Below are 21,259 nucleotides of genomic sequence, written 5' to 3'. Positions count from 1 at the left end.
TAAGAGTTTGGTCAATTGTTTTTAGATTATTGAACTAGCCTTGTGAAAGCTTGTGATTTAGTGCGGAAACAGCTGTTGGCCAGTATAAAATATTGCCAATATATAATAGGACTAGTCAATCAATTATTACCAAATTGAGAAACGTTGTGATACCCTATCAACGTGTGAATGTTTGGGAACTATACCAAACTGGAATGATGAGCTATCGATATTGGATTGGACAGATAGGTTTAATAATATTTGTTTGATTGTTAACCTCTGCAATTGCATACTAAGGACATTAGTGGAAAAGCCTTCACCTTTCAATGCAGCCACAGCACTGCAATTTCTGGACCCAAATCATTCATATATTGAATAATATTTAACATCACTGCGATGCAAGAAAGCACAATCTGGCCCTCCTTCCACCAATTCGTTGATTGTTTACTTTCAGATACATGTATCATGTGCATTAGTTACACATAGCCAGATGATTAAAATCTGTGTAATTCTGTGCATTGAATGATACGTGAATGCAATCATTTACTGAAATGCCTGTTGTTATAGGTGAGAAGCCCTACATCTGTGAGATATGTGGTAAAAGCTTTACCAGTCGGCCAAACATGAAGCGCCACCGCCGGACGCACACCGGGGAGAAACCATATCCATGCGATGTCTGCGGCCAGAGGTTCCGCTTCTCAAACATGCTGAAGGCCCACAAGGAAAAGTGCTTCCGGGTCAGCAACCCAATGACCTCCGACCTCATTCCCTCTGTCCACACAATGAGCCTGCCCACTCCTCCGCAGAGTGCCCCCACGCCCAACCAGTGTGGCCTCAGTCTCCCCCTCCACCTGGCACAGTTGTCCCACCCACAGCCCTCGCCACATCTCCATTCCCTCTCGCAGAACCTCCATCCGGTCCCTCTTCTACCGTCGCCTCCGCCACTGTTTCCCAGTAGCAGGATTCACTCTAATGATGACTGAAAATGGACAAGAGTTGATCTGCCAATCAGAAGTGCCCGGATAAAATCAAATTTGCTTCTCGGTTTTTAGTTTTGGTGAATGCGATCTTTTCGCTGACTTGGTCTCCACTTGCCTTGAAGATTCCCACAGATGAACTGAAGATCACTACAATTGAATGTGTGTGTTTTAGAGATGGGTGAAGGTTTTTGGTTGAAACCCCAAACAATAGCACTTTTCTTTCCCGCCCCCAAATCATTTGATGGCGATTGATCATTCCCTTCTGGCATACATCCAGATTTGATACAAGAACACATTAGAATCTTAACTGATCTGTCAAACCTCTGAAAACTCGTCTGAAACCCCCAAAACCCAGTCTGTGGAGCGGACTTACATTAACAAAATGCTGAAGAGTAACATTCCTCTGATACAACTAAAAAAAGAAGGACATTTCATGTAATCGAACTACCTTTTGGGGTAAAAAATTCACAATTTTCATTTCATCCTAAAACGTGTTGGAAACTTGTTTTCATCAAATAACCTAAAAAAAACATTTGACTATCTCCTGTGTGCGCATCAGTAATGGTGCTAGAGTGGATCTGATCCTGCCCCTTGGGGGCAAAGTTTATGGGCTAACGAAAAGAAAGGATGTAGACAAAGGACTACAAGACGTGCCGTGTGTTCTTTAACGCGCCACAGGATATCCTGTTTATTGTGTTTTTTTTTTTTTAGTTCACAACTATTTTTCACTTGCTTTTACCTGGAGAGCGCTAGAACTGGCCTAATTTTACTCTGCTTCTCTAAAAAGATGCTGCTTTTTTAAAATTTTAGTTATCTTAAGATGTTACTTTTGTATTCAATATTGTAATATAAGAGAATATTTTGTATGATTGCTAACACACTTAGTTTTCCCTAGTCTGTCACATTCACATTTTAGAGAAAAAGTCACTGATCGTTTGGTGTTTTCCATTGTTGGTACATGTGTTGCCCCGAACACAGTGCCCATGCTAACGCAGCCCACCTCAAGATGCCTGCTTCCAGCTGGGACCTTCCAAGACAGTCTATTTCCTTTTCAGAGAGGTTTGCAAACTTGTCTCCTTAAACTCTTTAGGTTTTCACAGAAAGCATTTCAAAGACTCTAAGGGGGTTCTATAGAACCTGTAAATATATAGAATTAAATATATACATATATTATTGTCCTTCAGATTTCATTGAGGCGTGGTAGCAGTTTCCAAATACCTCTTCTTAAAAGTGCTTTGTGGCCAAGGCTCCACCGAGGAACATGAGCAGGATATGTATTTAGTGGAAGCAATATGCTCCGACTAGAAACTATAAAAGATTATGGGAGGCTCCCTGGAGTGCGAGTAAGCTTAAGACGAATATCCCTTTAGAACCCAGACAGCCCCGCCCTAAAAAGAGCCAACCTGCTGATGGCTGATTGGTCCCTCAGTGTGTCAAAACTAGGGAAGGGTGATTTGTGGGGGACAAGCAAATATTTGAAGCCTTTACAAGTCTTCAGTTGTTCTCCATCTGGTAAAAGTATAAATCATGCAGATGAAAAGAAGCACGTTTGTGATTGGGTGCCGTAAACGTTCCCTAAAAAAAAGTCAGGATTGGAGAAATGGCAGACGACTACACTGTGCATGTCCGCTGAATTTGAAATCTCTTAATAGACTCCCCTCCTTGTTTCTTCTCCTTCTGGTTGAGATGTCCTCAGTCGTTCATTCTAGGTTAAGGCTAAGCCGGGATGAGTCTCCTAAACCCAACATCTGCAGGTTTGACTCTAGCACTTTACACTCTCCAAAGGCTGTCTCACAGCTTCTCTCTCGCTGCTCACCATTTTTGGATTTAGTAATTAATAACAAAATCAGGTTTTTAAATAACACTTCATGCCGGAACCCTGTTGCTTCTAAATCTTTAATTTCTCAGCCTCGTAAGGATGAAAGGCTGAGCTGGCCCTAATGGGATTAGAATTTGTAAAGCACAATCTCAGAGGTTAGTGGTCAAATTGCTGAGCTATACTCCCAGACTATGGTGAGAAGCTGTTGTGGTATGTATTGTAAGCGACTGAGGGAGATTTTGGTCGCCTCCTGAGAACCTGCATGATGGATAAACAAGCTGTCTGCACTTTGTCTCCCTGATTTGGGCGCTTGTTGGAGAACGTTTCTAGCACCCAGGTCCTGCACTAAATCATTCTTTGGACCCACTTAATGGCAGAGCAACACAACAAAGAGAGAAGATAGGCCCATTGGTCCAGTGGTTTTGAGGGACTCGATGTGATCGATCCACCACCCGTAATTGCGCCAATGAAAATCTCGACGCCAATTACGGCGCAGTGCAGTATCAAATGCATCACTTTACCCACCTCTCCCACCCCACATACCCCTACCCGACCCCCAACCCCACTTACCTTCACGGCGACACACTTCCGTGTGCGCGGCTGACTCCCTGCTATTCCTGCAGCGTCAGTTGCATGTCGGAGCCGACGCCTCAGGTGCTATTTTTTTCTTTTTAGCTTTCTTGTCCCCTGCAGCCCCCGACTCCTGTTACTACCCCCAAGGAGAGTGGGGGACACCCTTGCAACCCCTGTTCTGCTTGGTGGCAGTAATGGGAGTCAGTATTTTGTGTGGGGGCAAATGAGGGCGAGATTATGGTATGGTTCCGTTTTGAGGCTTTGGACCAGCTCTTCTTTTTATTTTTGCATTAACAGATATCCCACTGACTCAAAAAAGTGTTTTAGACTGCTTTGGGGCACCATTGCATGTAGGAGACACTTTATCTATTTAGATAGATATATATGAGCCTTCTCTCATATTATGTGGCATCCTGAAGGATTTCTCTGTACATTCCTCGTCTCTTACTGCTTGTGGATACCGTAGAGGAATGTCCCTGTGACGCAAAGCACTTTATTAATGACAAGAAAGTGGACCAAGGGCACATGCAGAAACAACTGTGGTGAAGGAATGCTGTAGAGGGGCATCTACACGCAGGCTCGGACTGGCCTAAAGGGCAATAGGCCCATGGCCGAACCAAAAACACAAACTTTTTTGGTCAAAGTGGACTAGTTTGATGAGTTACTTCACTATGCGGCTAGTGGTTTTGACCAGTGTGGCTGCATAAATATACTTTAAAATACATACCTTGTCTCACATTTGATCAAGATTATTGCCCTTGGGTACTATTCAAGCAGAGTCGCAAAAGGAATGAATAGCCATTTGCATCAGTGGGCCACTTTTTCATTGGTGCCTGAGACAATTTTATGGCCCAGTCCGACCCTGCATACACGCATGGCAACACCTGTGGCAATCGCGTTGAATCCCTTCCATAATTGGGTCTAAGTACTTTCTCACTTCTCAATGGCTTTGGCCTAGCACTTTCGTGAGACCAGTTTGAGCAAATTGTACTCTTATTTCCACGGATCGCCTTTCTCTTCCCCTCGTCAAAGTTCATTGGGAGAATGCCATGCACTTAGGGACCGGGCTCCCATCTCTGGCACCTTGAGGAAGCTCCTCCCATTACACCTTCATTGAGAGGTGGCAGGGGAATGGGATGCTAGTCTGCTCCCAAAAGTTTTGGAAAACGTATCTAGTTCTTTCGGGTGCATGTACCTTCTTTCTTTCTCACTGGGTTCCACAAAGCAGCGATCCAGAAGGCTTGCCTAGCACTGATGTTTCAAAGGCAGACATGGTTGCTTCACTTGGAAAAGCACCTCAACTCAAGATAAGTGACACCTCGGTCAGGAACCCTTTCAAATCATTATGGAAGAACTCAAAAGAGCTGAAATGGCCTGGAGACAATCGTCAACCACAGCAAACCACAGCCGACTCATGCCTACTTCCATTGAACACCTCAAAGCAATCTCTCTCCCACAAATAGTTCAAACCTATCAATGCCACTAATCTCCCTTCAAGCTTTTCAAAGTCTGCTTCTTCTCCTTCACTGCCACTGATGTGCACCCAACTGGAAACCAACCACAGCATGTCTGCTACTAGTGGTCAACTTTCTCCAATGCCAAAATAGGAGCCAATCTGATGGCGTCAAACAGAACCACAATCTACCCCCTGAGAACTGCTGCAACGTGGAGCTAGAGAGAATAACCTGACACTGATCAGTACCATCTCTTTCTTGCACTGGTCCCAAATCCACCACTAAGAGCATTCTCAAAGGCTCACGTGCACACACCTAGCCTCACGCGTTACTCATTTCATCAGCTAGTTGCTTAAAAAAGGCGCAATTCCGGCCAATCGTACAATCCATTGTCATGCCGCTTTCTCTAGTCGGCCATAGTCAACCCAATAACCCCAAACAAACACAGAACAGCTCACAACATTTGAAGATCTCTAGAATATGACTAGACAATGGATTTACTCACTATGTGAGTAATTCACCTGGGGACTGGAGTCGCCATAATAATGAGCCAGTAATAAATGCGCTCATTTAATTAAGTGGAGCAATGAATACTTTCTTCTGAATATTCTTTTTTATTTGGTAGTGGTGTTGGACCAAATTCATCAATAATGGGGAATAACCTGGCCACTGCCCCATTTCTAATTTGACAGATTTACCACCAAAACAATTGGCTGTAACGGTGAAGGAGTTTGGCGGACTGAATACTCGCAGATCTGGCGAACTCGTAAGGAGGTCGCCAATGTTTTGCCAGTTCTGTGTATTTTTCGTGGTCACTTCCCCGTTTGCACTCATTGTCGTTTTTACCAATTTGTTTTTTAATGAAATGGAGGGTTGGGGATTTCCCCACTCACCCCACCACCAACCACCCCTCAACTCTCTATCCCACAGAAATAACATATATTTATAAGAAAAGGTTTTTGTTCTTTCTTTCTTTTTCTTTTTCAATTTTTGTCTTTCTTGTTTCGCTTTTTGTATTTCTTTCGTTTTCACTTTTTCTATCTCCATTAAGGGATGATACGCTTGAGCACTTTTGGAAATGAATCGGCTTATCACTCCTACAAACTACGCACTTTACGCACTTTATTCACTGAATCGGGTAGGACTGATTTGCTACCTTAGTCAAAATTAAAGGCATTTCTTGAGCATGAACTAAGCAGGGAAACACTTTCCAAAATTCCGTAATTGACCATTTACTATTCCCTCCCCAGACCCAGTGGGCATGAAACATGGAAATCACCTTCACAGTTAGTGAACATTTTCTAATCGGTGTACCCAAAGCTTAGATAATGCTTTGTCTGTGTGTCGAAGAGAAACGCTTATCACTGTTGGAAACTGTTATTTAAACCGTTTAGCTGCTTGATATGCCTGAGAAATTCTCTTTGTATAGGAGTACACACTTTCTATAGCACTTCCTTGACAAAATGCCTTGCAGACTCCACCCACCAAGCACGTGACTTCCCGACTCTAAGCTTTTCATGGGCATCAGCCAGTCTAGCACTTTTATTGGCTGCTCCTTTCCATACTCTGCAGGATTTTGTCAAATCACTGGTGGATTCAGTCAGCCTAGCCCTCTCATTGGGTGCAGTTTACCAGATTGAGGCACTCTAGTCTTCTGATTGGCCACAGTTTTTCCGGACCCAGCCAGTTTAACATTGCGGTTGGAGGCATAAAACCAGAAGCATTGCCTGTGCTTTTTGATGTGCCATTGTCAGGGTTTTGTCCCGTATTCAGTCACTAAAAGCCTATGAAAAAGTTGTTTTCAAGTAAGAAGAGCGTTCACTATAGTAACCGAAAACTAAACGGGCTAAGAACAAACTAATTTGGACATTAAAATAAAAAAGATGATTGGCAGGAGAAAGACAAAATAGGTGCATGCGGCATTAACGTGCTGCAATGCCACACTGCACTGGTCGGTGGGCATCCATGGCATCGCGTCTTTGAATGGTTTTGGAGGGTTTCTCTTTGTTTCAGGCAGTCTTAGTCGCTGACAACCAAATGGGACTGAATGCTGACTGTGCCCTTACTTCGTGGGGTAGTGACTGTCCCTCGATTTACCAATTGGCCAACTAAGAACCCATTTCGCTTTAGCCATGAGCCGTAGACTAATTCAACAGTCATTCCTGCTGGCATCTGATTTTCGGTGGCAGCCAAACACCAGGTGGCTCTCTGCCACTCACTGGTTTCCTTGCTCACCCTGCAATGTCTCATTGCATGCCCCCTACTATGCCTTCAGCTCCAGGGGTAAGCGGGTAAAATGAGCATCTTTAAGGGTATGATAAAGTCCACTTATTGGGGAATTGCTAAAAGGTTAAAAGTACTAGAACATGTACTTCAATTATTGATCAATCAGAATGCTTGGAATGGGGGCCCTAACTGAGGATAGAGGCCTACTGCCCACAGCTCTTGACTCCAATGGTTTAATAATGATCCGCCAGCCAATCTGAATCTGGCTCCTGCTGCTTCTGTTGGTTAGCTGACTTTAACCTATAAAATGACATAGCGTAAGTAGCTCGTACATTCATCCTATGCAGCTTAATTTATGTTCGAATATCATTCATGAACATTCTACCAGGAATTAAGAGATCATTGAACGGGGAGCAGTCCATTATCTCATGATAATGCCCTTTGGAATGTTCATTAATGATTGTCTTAGAAGACTGCCACTGTCTCAAACCGGCCACATATGCCCCCAGAGAGAACAATTGGAACAACTGTCTCAACTGCGCATGTAGGTACAAATACATAATAAACGGTTTTGGAAAGTGATTTAAGCAATGGATTTCCAAAAGCAATAAACACTGCGCTGCTAACTGACCTGATGGAAAATATGCTTGAGTGTTGTAACGAGACTGACTTCATAAACCTCACTCCTTTTTCATGTCAGCCGTGCTGATTCAGGCCTTACCTTAAAGAAGGCATCTTGAAAGATAGCTTGTTCAAAAGTAATCTGGTCTGCTCAGATGAGAAGTGGGGATCTAGTAATCTGACTCCGGTCAGCTGGGAAAGCTGGACCAGTGTTGTTTATGAACCAGACCTTCCAATAAATAAATAAAATGGCACCTTCTATCCTGATTTTCAGAAAGAAATTAAAAACCTTTCTGTTCCCTAAATCAGCTATGTTAATTGCTCTTCATTGTTATAGAACTATTCCTCCTTTGTTCTGCGCTTTTATAACTTGGGGTCTGATTCGCACATTATAATAATATTTAAATAAATCATGCACCATAACTGCGGCAAACCACAATATTGCGTTTCCCAGAATCCATTGCACTACAAAGAAAAGCTTGCAAAGAGGACTTTGCTGCCATATTACACATTGGTGAATTGCCTTAGCAAGCCCATCCTCCCCTGCACACTATATGACTAGAGATTGGCAAAACAATGTGTTTGCTTTTCAGCGGGTGACAACAGTGTTTTAATTATTGCCCCGCCCAAGAAAATGAAGGAAAGGGGAGCAGCACTAAAGATAGGATGGTTTGAGTTGCATATGAAGAATTAAACTATTACCAATCCTAGATTGGCCCAGTGAACTGAATGCCTGGGCAAGGGCTCATGCCGTTACCAGCCCTGTACTCCCCTGAAAAGGGGGGTGATTACTTTGTGCAAATAGTTGTAATTTTGTTGTTTTTTTTTGCCTGGAAGAGGGGCACCCATTTATATTGTGCCAGCCCAATATCCCATAAAAAAGAACAGGATGGCCACCATCCTAGTGAATAGAAAAGGGACAAAGTCCCTTTTCTATTACTATGGTGTCCTGACTGGGGCCTGCAGCCAGCAGACCAAATCAGCAAATAAGGGGCACGAGGGGGCAGAAGCGTAGCCAGGATTGACTCACAAGTGGGGCCTGAAGCTATGTAGTTGGGCCTAGCGCAGTGACATTAGCATCTGTAAACGCACACACAGCACTGCTGAGTGGGTATTTACAGATTTGGGTGGGCCTTGCCCACTCAGGCCCTACCCTGTCTATGCCTCTTCGAGGGGTGCTGGGGTATGATGTGAGGGGCGAAGGTGGCAGGGCTGGTGGAGAGGATGGGAGTCGAGGTGCCACAAAAAAAAGATGGCGTCACTTGGGCAAGGGGCTCGGGTGGCTGATGCAAAGCAGGTGAGATACTGGCAATTCTCGCTGGGTTTCCAACCACCTGATTGGCTGAGCGCCCTTTCTCGGGTGCAAACGGCTAAACAAGACTAGAAAGGCTGAGAGGGGGCCAAGCCTGCTAAAGGGAATCGATAAAAAGAGTATTACTTGCTTAATATCATAGATAGGAACACAAACATGTAAACTAAAAAAATGGCTTGGTGTGGTTGTAGAAAATGTACAGTTTAATATACAGTCAAATATATTCACCAGGCAGCAATCTTTTATTTCGTTGCTAAAATATGTCATATGTGTTTTATAATCCGTTTCCACATGTGGCTTCCAACCATTCCCCATTCCAGAGACGGAAGAACTAGAGCCACTGCATGGAATTGTTCGAGAATCCGTGGTTTTCAGTATTAAGACAAATCTTCTCTTTGTCAGAGCGGTTCCCTATTGACATGTTTGCCACCATAATGGGGCTGGAGGCTTGTCACTTTAAAACCGTGCATTTGAACATAGAAAAGAAGTGAGCACCTTAAGAGAGCATGTTTTGCAATACCACAGTATGGAGGCCGGCATGACGACACAGCCAGACGCTCAGAAGCTGCCATTCCTGCCATTTAGGGAAAAGATCAGACTGCTAAAATGGCTGCTTAGGGCAAATGGAGCTATGCCATGGTTGCGAGGGGCTTTTAATGTACTTCCAGACACTTCTGTTTCTTATCTGCCCCCGTTTTGTGTACATTCACCTACTTTTTGGTAGGGCTGGGCTTTCTGGCCCACTCAGTAGCAAAATCCAGTCAGGTTTTCACTAGGTTTCATGTGAAAACGTCATTAGCAATAAGGGCCACCCACCCAATTTTCACTGTTTTTTTTGCCAGTATTTTATTTGTTATGATATGATAGGATTGGTTATTTATAACGCTCTTAATACCCAGAGGTTTCAAAGCGCGGATCCGGGGATCGAACCTGTGTTGCTCAGTGTTGTCTTGCTTCCAAGGCGAGCACGTTGCCCCTGAGCTATCCTCCCTAGACAGATTTCCTTTAAGGGGGAAGTTCCCCACCCACCCACAGCACTTGCCTCATTTTATGATTGTTTTTATTTCGAATCTTTTAACCTTTTCCCCCAGTTTCATTTTTAGATCAATTTTAGTTGGGTCGACCTTATTGCCAAAGATGTTTTTGAAACGCTATTTGCACATGTAGCCTTTCAGTATAGACAACATTTTAGATATGTGGTTTATTCGCTATATTTTGTAGCATATACCTGACGGCGAGATAACTGTGAAAAGAGCTTGTGTGCCAAGATGTTCCTGGTCACAGACTGACACAATGACGTTAGCATAACCACAAGCTCAAGTAACCAATCACTTAGTGAAGCAATACAGAGAAAACGATGAGCGGTGAAGATGGAGAAGCGGATCATAGTGTAAGGGAGGCTACTGGATGAAAAAGTAAATTTTGAGCCTCTTCTTGAAAGCCTGTAGAGTGGCAGAAAGTCAAAGGTGCGTTCCCTATTACAGAGGAGTAGACGGCAGGCTGATTCCTTGACAACTCTGTAGAGATGGGCCCAACCTGCCGCACTAGTAAAGACAATACTCAATTATAGAGTACTCAAAGTGCACGGAAGACCCAGCTTTATTGAAAACCATTGAATCTTGGCCGGGACAGCATACACACATCTCGACGTTAGACGGTACAAAAGATGTGAGCAGCGTTTACACAAAAGACACGTCAGTCATGTCGTCATTATACAGTATCAATTCCAAACTTAGGAACATATTAGATTGGTTAAAATCAGAAACTTCATATAGAGTCTATAGGTGTTAGATCTTTGATTGGTTTAAACATATCTGATGGCGCCTCTTGGGCCCAACCTACTTCAGATAATACTTTCAATACATCATCAAATTGATAATTAATTGGTTGGTGCTGTTCATTATAGGTTGTGTGACACACAGGATTTCTATTGTTTGTCAGTTTGCTCACCAACCTTGGACATCCTGACAGCCGTCAATATATGATAGAGACATAGGGTGAGGGGAGAGTAGTCCATGGTCTGCAATTATTCCAATTAAAAGTAACTCCTTGTCATTCCCATGGCGGCGAGGCCGCGTGTATCATCTGGTGTCTGTCTATGTTCTGTGGAGTTCAGCAGGTGTCTTCTCTGTGTTTGGCTTATAATGAATCGTAGTAGTTGCAGTGTCTTGGTCAGATGTTGGAGGACAGTGTTTGAAAAGGGATTTCTTCCTATTTATTGAACTTCTAGTTAACTCTACCATCCATGTTGTATTCTTTGTAACCACTTGACATGCCCTACATCTATTCTCTATAGAGTCTTTTGACATTATTTTCATGCATCTGGACATGGATGTCTGTCTGTGCTTTAGCAAATCTAATTAACTTGGGAGGCTACTGCTTGTGTTTTGGGAACTGTTATCTTCTCCCTAGGTCCTGCTCACCCGCTACTCCCTTCCTGGTGTTCTGACCTTGGCGCTCACTGTGAACTGTTGTCTGGGCAGCTTCAAAAGCTTCTGAAATAGATGTCCTTTTGTGAATACAGCCTCTTGGACTCTAATGCTTTACTAATTCTTGAGACTGCTGCGGCCTCCATGTAAGGACAATGACCCTTTTATACCCTCTCCCACCTTTAGAGTAACAAGGAGGAGGGCGGGCAGAAGATGTTACTTGCACATTTATCTGCACCATAACAACTCCTTGAAGACTTTCGAGATTTCTGTTCGTGCAAGGAGGGAACTGCCAAAGATGTGAGTGGGCAATGATAGCAGGAGAGTTTGCCGCCAGGTAGTCCCTTGTCTTGTCATAATTGGCGTGTGCACTCAACGATATGTCTTTAATGTTACCAACGCCCGGAGGGAATATGTCTGAGCAAAATTTACAGTCAATGAATTTAAATTAAGGTTATTAGCCTATTTCTTTGAACCATCTGTAAATCCTAATACGGTTTATTTGTCAGTGGGTTAACGAGCCCTGCTGTTCATCCACTAATTTATCTGTGCAGAATGTGAATCTGGTACTTTTCTTGAAAGTTTTCAGAACAGGGCCATTTTCCACATGTTCCTCAATTTTTTGAACTAAAAACCTTGCTCATCTCTAACCAAGACTGCAGGCTCCAGCCATTTTTGCTGCGTTCTTCACTTAACTAGGGTCAATACTTGTCCAGAATGGACTAATTCACCAAATGGTATAATTTTCCATTATTAGCTGCCCACAAGCAACAACAGAACATTTTCACAAGAGGGTCATGTGTGACTTTTAGTTTACTTTTTTTAAATCAAAAACAGTCAGTGGCCCTTTGTCAACATCCTTTCTGTGTGAATGTGTGAAAGATATGAAAAGTTCCATAAGCTCATCTTCCTTATAAGCTTTTTTTTTTTTAAAGTTTAAAGCTATTTTTTATGCACCTTAAATCTTAATATGTGCTGTGTTCAGCACACAAATGGCGTTTCTGCTTTAACAAAGGCAAGGACAGGCATTGGAAACTTGGATTGGCAATAATTTGGAAATAGCCCATCATCGGACATTCCTGGAAGACCCTTAGAACTGGTGGTAGGGCCCAGGGGGCAAGCCTATTGTTCGACAGCCCTTTTACTCCTGAGGGATTTTATTTGTGGGTGGCGTGCAATACTAGCGGCAGACAGGAGAAGCTGCTGTGGCCTGGTCAAGTTTTTCCCTCTTCCCCTGCTGGACAGTAAGTGCATCGTCGCATGCCCCAGTGGAAAGTTGATATTATTTGCGAATGTGATTTTCAACCAGCATGGACTGTTCTCACGCAGGGAAGGAGCCTGCGGAGCAAAGAGAAGAAGCGTTGGTCACAAGGAGAATCACAGCCGCGTACTACCTTTGCCTCAAGCTGACTTCTAATGCAGATGCCTGGCTTTATGTTATGTTAAATCATATTATCATCAACATGCAAAGATTATGTTTAGTGAATCAATTTCAATAATAAAATAGGCACTTTATTGTATATTATATAAGCGAAGGTGCTTCTCTCTCACCACAGTGAATACCCTAATTATTCGACATAAACACCTGTTTGTTTGTAAGAGTCTCCTATTCCATACCACCTCTCCAGAAAAGTGCATAACCTTTTGTGGAATTTGAATGGCAAAACGGTCTCTCTGTGGGGTTTAATTTAAGGTAACAATGTCTGCAGGCTGGGCCAAAGGAATGGTCCATCTTGGTTATAACCACTTTCTTTTAATCCCAACAACGAGCAACACAGCTGGCCTTAATGTTACTAAAACTATTCACCCTCTCCTGTACTTGTGTATCAAATCCTAAAGCAAAGGATGAACGAAAGTAGCTTACGTCCTATATGTATGCCTGTCTTTAGACCTCTTTTTTTGGGTTCTGGAATTTAGAACACTTGTAGTTGGTGCACATTATAATGCTTAGCATATATTAATAACTGGTGTTCCTCAACAACCAATTACGTTATTTTTTTGTTATTGAAACTTGATGTTTCCCGTGTCAATTTCAACTCCTACTAAAATCCAATGTCGACAATTACTACAAGAATTGCTCAAAACATGTAAATGAAAGCATATTATCAAATTAATTCCGAACATTTTCATACAGATTAATGTATTTTTATCAAAGATTGAACTGAACAACGCTGTTGTTACATGTATATCTGCGCTTCAGATATGACAATTTATTTCATTTAAAATACACTGAAAGGTGATGACTACCGGGCTCTCATTGAAATCCCTACATCCACGTAATATATTGATTAACAGATCATAGGTCTGTTTTGCGTTGGAACTTGTGTTGCCCTTAACAACGGTTAGTGAGCCAACCAAGATGTACCCTTATTACAAGGAATAAAAGCCATCCTCGTGGGTAGTAAGAATTGTGGGATGGAGAAGATATTGTAGAGTGAACCACATTGGGAGATGCTTAGATTACGTAGACCAAATCGCATCAGTTTCACTATCTGTTTCTAAGTATTAGTATGCATCCATAATTGAAATAATTGTGTATTTATTTAGTATTGTTTACCAACACCTAGTGCCCATGGTTTGATGCGTTGTGTGGTGAGGTAGCTGGTAAACCTTGATGACAAACTAGTGACAATGCCTGGGATGCAAAATAAATACAAAGAAAAGCAACCACTATGACATCAAGAAACGTGTGTGTGTGTGTGTTTTCCTCGAGAGCAATACACAACAGTTATTGAGTGTTGGGCATTAAAGTACGTGGTACATTGTTAATGACGAATATTGGACCAATCCCTATGATTTTAATGTTAATATTGATATAAATATGCGTTGGCTTGTTCAATACTGATTTTGATCAGAAAGACATTTGAATGAAAAGTATCTAAAGAAATGTGATTCTATTTTTCCGTTTACATGTTTTTATCAATTTTTGTTGCAATTGTTGACATTGGTTGCTGTGAGGAACTTTGGAAATTAGTTGAAATTGACCATAGCAAACATCATGTTGCATTTGTTTATATTCCCAATTCCCACTGTGTTATATTGGGGTATCCCCTCATCTTGTAAGGTACTATTCTTTTGTAAACCTTTCCTTGGGGTATGCAAATGGTAAGACCCTTTTATGTAGGGTGCCCATTTTCTCTAAGGGAATGCTTCTGTACTTTGGTGCTGTTCCTCAGCATTGTGATGACATACATTAGTTGGGCACCTTCTTGATGGTGTGGTGTGATTGACTCCTCTATTTGGAGGTTCGTGCTTTTCAAAAGCTCCCAGTGATTTTCTCTGAATGGGGTTCTGTAAAATCCTATTCAGTTGGTTTCACAAGCATCTCATTATGAAATTGAAAGCATTTCACCTACGGTGAATTATAAATGTAACATGTCATCAGTTTCAAATTTTGAAGAATTGTGTGACAATGGTAAAAAGGAAATGAAAGAGTAGGGGCGTTTTGTAATTCATGAAAAGGAAACTAATTTAAGAAGGAAAGATTGGGTAGGAAGCTCTGGTTTAGAGTTACATTTGCAGGATACAAAGGCATAGGAATTTGAAAAAAGTAAATCTGGTGGAGGGGTTGGGTTTAGGATTCGAGATGGGATTAGGATTAGTGGCGTGGGAGAATCTAAAGGCTGGGGCAGGTGAAAAGGTTAGTATGGGAAAATAGGTGGATAGTTAAGGAAGAAAAGGGTGGTGTGGGTAACGTTGAAGACATGTCCTGAAAGAAACCAGCATTGGCAATGCCAACAGTTTTGGCGTCTGTGTAGGCATGGGAAAGACACTTTCAGCTGTAGTGGTATAAACTGCCCACTGATGGTAGCATGTGCAAAATGGTGTGAGTACCTGGGCATCTAATACGAGTGCCTGGCAAATGCCTAATGCTTATAGAGAAGCCAAAACTGTTTGTTTTGCCAATGCTTCTTTTTAACAGGACTTCAGTGAAGGACATGCAGAGTGTTCATAGAGCGAGTGGCTGAAGGCAGACCTGGTAAGACATTTTTATGACATCAGTAGCGAGTTCACAACTCCAATTAAGGGCCTGATTCATGAAAGTGTTTTATATTGGCGCAATCCCATAGGAAAACGTTCCATGAATCAGGGCCTACGTCTTTAACTCTCAGAAGACTGCTTTGAAAAAACACTGGCAGGCACTTCCAGTGCAAAGTTTGATGGTAAGGCTTGAATAAAGCAAACTGAAAGAGTTCCTATGCAGAGGTGTCTTGGACACGGAGGGCCGGGAACTGGGTGAGAATGGCCATATAGATTAGCATGGCCATGGGCAGTCAATAGGTGGGCAAATAACCAAACAACACCTGCAATCTTTGTGTCCCTCCTAATATGCCGTTTCTCCCTAGCTGGCCTCTAATGCAAGAGTTTCGGCTCATAGGTGTTGGAAGCGACACCTAGAAGTCCAAACTAAAAATGGTGAAAGTCATCATCAAATTGTAAGGCCAATGCAGCAAAACATAGTAAAACTCGTCATAACAGACAGACTGAAATATGCCTGCAAAAATGTGTGACATAAAGTATCAAACAAGTGAAGAGTTATAGCCGCATATAACCCTGTTAAGCTAAGGAAAGCCAACGCCTCCATTGCAGGGATCCAGAGCCCTTGAATGTCACACTCATCTGTAAGAGGTTACTGAAGACACTGGGTGGAATCCAGGATTGTGCTAGCATTGTTTGGGAAGCCACCAAGAGTCGCTCACTTTTATCATTAACTCATTTGTTCATAGCACTGTACACAGTCATTTTAGCATGGCCTGGTCTTCAGATTGTGAGAGGTCGAGTTCAGCCCGAGAGCTATGTCTGGCTACATGTTTGCAAAGGGGAATTCAGCCTCCCTTGGATGAGATGCCAGTAAGAAATGAAACTGAACCCGAGATGCTTTCCCTAAAGCTCTTGCCCATTCTGGGACCTCCCAGCTGAGCCTCGGTTACTTCTGCAAAAGGCCAGCTCCATCGGGTTTGAGATGGTAATCGCCGGTAGGTTCCAACTTAGATTTGCCTTCTGCCTTTGAGCCGCATAACCCAGCTCACCCAACCAGGAGGAGTGATGAGTGGGGGAAGGTTCTATGGGGGGGCCCGCAGTGGCTGTCCACGGAGACTGATGCTCAGAGCCAGAAAGCTTCCAAATGGATGCTGTTACTAAGCCCTGTAGTGTTCCCTTCTTAAAATGGATGTCCCTTCAGATTTGACAGTGTAGGGATGATTCTACTTATTCTCCATGATTGTAATTTATGATGAAGCGCATTGTGATTAGAACATGAAAAATGTGTTGTTGTGTCGTGAGGCTCCACTGGCCACTAAAGACACAAATATTCTTGATTAGATCCTAAATTGCACCGAATAATAGATTTAGATCTGCTGCGTGAATAGTGTATTGAACATATGTTAGTATTGTCATAGGATCCTTCAATTGGCATAACCTCAAATGTTTATAAGTTGAGCTTAACTAATTGTCCGTACGTTTTCTACATGGTTTTGAGATGTCTCATTGCCCATGCAATAACCTATTACATGAGTTGTGTGCATCTCATTTCTGAGTCTTGTTGCCCCGTGTGTACCATCCGCACTTGTTTTCACACATAACATATGTCCCATGATAAAGTCTCTTCATGAAAGAAGCCTCGAGAATTTTGTGCTATGCCAATGAAATGTGCCATCTTTGGATCTACTTTTGGGCCTTCAAAACGTCCCAGCACCAGGAGAACATTTATTTTCCAGAGAGTGTAGTATGGTTGAGTTCACTCCAACTCTCATTGTGTATTTGTCATGCACTTTACATGAAAGTTAAATCCGAAAGCACTTTATTTTGAGCTTTTCTCGGTTTGTATTCCAGGCTGGCCTCTGAATTGAGATCTAGAGAGTACCGTATAGAGTCAGGCTGTCCCACCTAGATGTCATACGTGCCTGTCCCCTATGCCTCTAGGGCAGGGCTGCTCAAAGCATGCGTATGGCCCAGGAGTATAGCTTTCAGTGCCCTGTGCCTCGAGCAGAGCACCATTCAAAGTCCACCTAGGTGCTTGGGTGGGGAGGGAGGTTAAACAATGGTAATGATGTGGCAGTTGGTGAAAGCCAGGCAAACGCCAGAAAACACCCCAATTCTTTCCAGAAATACATAGTGTGCATGTTATTGTCATATCTAAAATTCTGGAACAAATCTGATTTGTTTTAAATGTACTCAATTAAAGAAAAGACTAATTTGTACCCATTTTCTTTTAATAAACCCCAAGGCTTAGCGCTTGATCACTGATCCCTACAGTCCGGATGCAGTAAAAGCCCAGATAATTGTGTGACGTTAATTGATGAGATGGGATTGTAAGCTCTATATACATCGAAAATGTCCGGTTTAGATACCATTCTTTACAGGAAAAAGTTGTCCAGTCCAGATTTGGGGTGCAGCATGCATATTCCTTAATGATGCAACATTCAAAGAATTGTTTGAAGTCATTATTACATTAAATAAACTGACTATTCAGACCTGGGTGATAAGCTATCCCTGAATTGTGGCTTGTTAGCTTTACTGGTAAGGACACAAGGGCCACAGCTTCCATGCCTCTGCTTAAAAAGATCTTCTGAGGATGTTGGGTATAATGATGAGCAATATTTCAGTTGTCTTATTCTTTCAAGCAAATAAACATTATTCGCACCCAGTGACAAACGCTCGGCCAATCAAGTGGCTGGAAACGCAGGTGAGAACACACTGCTTACCGCCTGCATTTTCCAGCCTACCAAGGCACATCCCTGTGTTGCGCCATCTGGATTGTGGGGATGCACCAGGGAACCTCTCCCTGTTGCCTCTCCATGACCCCCCTAACCCTCTGAGGCACCCTCCTTGTGTTCGCGGTGCCCACCATGGAAAAAGAAAAGGTACTAGGTCTCTTTTCTATTTTCTATAGCAGGGGCCATCTTGTTTCTTTTTCTTTTCATGGGAGATTGGGCTTGGGCAACACCTTCTTGATGGTGTGGTGTGATTGACTCCTCTATTTGGAGATTCGTGCTTTTCAAAAGCTCCCAGTGATTTTCTCTGAATGGGGTTCTGTAAAATCCTATTCAGTTGGTTTCACAAGCATCTCATTATGAAATTGAAAGCATTTCACCTATGGTGAATTATAAATGTAACATGTGTCATCAGTTTCAAATTTTGAAGAATTGTGTGACAATGGTAAAAAGGAAATGAAAGAGTAGGGGCGTTTTGTAATTCATGAAAAGGAAACTAATTTAAGAAGGAAAGATTGGGTAGGAAGCTCTGGTTTAGAGTTACATTTGCAGGATACAAAGGCATAGGAATTTGAAAAAAGTAAATCTGGTGGAGGGGTTGGGTTTAGGATTCGAGATGGGAGTAGGATTAGTGGCGTGGGAGAATCTAAAGGCTGGGGCAGGTGAATAGGTTAGTATGGGAAAATAGGTGGATAGTTAAGGAAGAAAAGGGTGGTGTGGGTAACGTTGAAGACATGTCCTGAAAGAAACCAGCATTGGCAATGCCAACAGTTTTGGCGTTTGTGTAGGCATGGGATCCCTGGGGTGCAAATAGCAATCCCCCCTGTGTCGCTGGGCTTACAAGGCCAGTAATGGGCCACAACTCTCACTGAGGCTCTTGCTTCACTTGGGCCGGCCTAGGCTCAGGCTGGTGGGTCATTACCAGCCATGTTTGCTGCCTGACAAGGGGGTGATAGCTAACAAAAAAATAATAGCCAGTGTTCTACAGTGGTGAGAACCCCCAAACACTAATGGTCAGTGGATGGTGCATCAAGGTTGTAGTTGTCATTGAAAGTGAAGCCAATAGTGATGTACACCTCACAGAAATAATATGGCCTTAATCCCCTGTTCAAGGTCTGGAACGAGAGGTCACGGGCCATCAGCCCAAGTTATTGGTCCAAGCGAAGCGAGGATAGATAACGGGTGCACTGGGCTGATGGCCCCCTCCCATTACAGCACTTGGAAGGGGGAGTTAAGGCTATTTGAACCCAGGTCTGCCAGCAAAAGAAACAATTCCTTCGCTCAACGGGATGATGCGTGCATCCCCTCGAATGAAGGAAAATACTTTTCCAAGATGTCTGCCATGGAAAGGGAAGAGGGGCTCCGTACGGAGCCCATATGCCCTTTTCCACGGCAGTCTGCGTAAGCCAAAGAGAAGGAGAAGCTGCAACAGCGGCACTCACTAACGCAGAAATAAGGTAAGTGGGGCGTGGGAAGGTGGAGAGAAATAAAAGGGGTGGGGGGGAAGATGGCGGTGGTGGAACTGGCCATCAGGCAGCATGGAATGCGGGCTGAGAGAGCCGGTTTCAGCCCGCATTCCTAGCCACCTGATTGGCTGGCTCCCCCCACCAGGGTGCTAATGATCCTTAACATTAATTAACATGCTCTCCACCCACATACCACCCTCCCAATCGCCTTTTGTTCACAATACTTCATACAGACTGTGACAGCAAGGGCCACATATTCTTGTCAAGGCTTTTGTATACATTTAATTTCACAAGATGTGCACCTATTTTCATTTCAGAGCTTTACGCTTAATTGTTGCATAGCTTTTTGCAGACTTTATTGAAAATCAGAGTACTGCTAAAGGTTGGAATAGCACAAAGTATGAATAGAGCTCTGTTGAAAGCATGGAAGTTGGTTTTGTTCAGCCTCTTACTTCCTCTCTGTCTTTCCATGACTCTCTCACGCTTTGCTTTCTCTCACCAGAGGTTGTTTATATCTGTGAGTTTATTTTGATTACACTATTCTAAACGCCTTTCTTTCATTCATCTATATGTCTCACTCTACATGTTGACCATTGTATTCTCGAAACTACATTCAAAGTGTTGCAACTAGACAGAAGGAAGACCAGTCTCCAAAGCCGAAACCCCGTCTGTTGCCAAAATAATTACCCCCCCCCCCCATCAGCTGTGATCTCTGTTGTGTAGCTTGATCCACTTCTCCCCATCCGCCTCTTGCGGAAATACATTGTCACAGTAAACACCCAGGGTTGTAAAAGGCACCGTATCTTTCTCACTTTTCAGCATAGAACCAGCCAATTTAAACACTGTTCCCATGTTCGTTCGTTTTGTATGGTGCAGCCTAAAGACAAGTGTCTTATATAAACTGTGTACATAGCATTACTGTGGGCTGTTGTAGATGTGATTATACAAAGAGAAAAAGGCAAGCTGTTTCTAGAGGTGCTAATCATACGCACTATGTATTTAGCGTCCTTTATCATATGGCCTAGAGCATAGTGTCTATAATACAGGTGGGAGAGGAGAGAGATTATGAAAAAGTGATAGGCTATTTCAGTATTAAAATATTTAACGAAAGTATATTCTTTACATGTGGCTGTTGTGTCTTTTTTTGGTGTCTGTGTCTTTCTTTTTGGGTGGTTGAGGGGAGCCTTCTGTTTAGGGGTAAAAGGATCATTAATGCATTGCGATGTATCGCGTAGAACTGCAGAGTTCCTGATGCAGCACTAGGAGTGGGCCAATAACTTTATTGAGAAGTTGCCCTGGTGTGGCCGAGAGTTTATCACAAATATGCCTGGACAAAGACTCCCCTCCCCCTCCCGACAGATACAAAAGACTACTGTTGTTTTGGGTAGGGTTGGATTTGATTCTGTTCATACCGTGCCACTGTTATACTATATTTGAGGGCTTGTTGTTTTCCCTTACCCCAGAACCTAAGAGGTGTATCCCTGTATTCCCTGAGTGGAGAGTGGGCAGCAGAGATATATTCACTGGAGCAAGGTGTGAAGACTGCAATTGCCTGTGATTTCTGTCACATTGGCTCCGTTTGTGGATGAAGTCAGAGCAAGGGGTGCCCAAGACTAGTAACACTTTTACCATTTTGCTTCAGGTCAGAGGTAGGGCATCCAAGCCAGTAGAAACCTTCCCAGATTTG

The 21,259-nt window shown here is 43.0% G+C and overlaps 1 protein-coding gene across 2 annotated transcripts in view; it reads left to right on the top strand.

Moving 5' to 3' along the window:
- The window catches only part of ZBTB47 (zinc finger and BTB domain containing 47), a 276,446-nt gene extending 255,752 nt beyond the window's left edge, over positions 1-20,694 (top strand). For both annotated transcript variants that reach the window (XM_069647766.1, XM_069647765.1), the window contains exon 6: positions 547-20,694. In XM_069647766.1, the coding sequence (XP_069503867.1) occupies positions 547-962 (416 nt within the window). In that variant the 3' untranslated portion in view covers positions 963-20,694. The remainder of the gene's footprint in view (positions 1-546) is intronic.
- The last annotated feature ends 565 nt before the right edge of the window (positions 20,695-21,259 follow it).

The sequence above is a fragment of the Ambystoma mexicanum genome, chromosome 2q (assembly GCF_040938575.1).
Source record: "Ambystoma mexicanum isolate Mex_15411 chromosome 2q, UKY_AmexF1_1, whole genome shotgun sequence".
Lineage (NCBI taxonomy): Eukaryota > Metazoa > Chordata > Amphibia > Caudata > Ambystomatidae > Ambystoma > Ambystoma mexicanum.
Note: the sequence above shows the minus strand (reverse complement) of the source record. Positions and strands in the feature narration are given on the sequence as shown.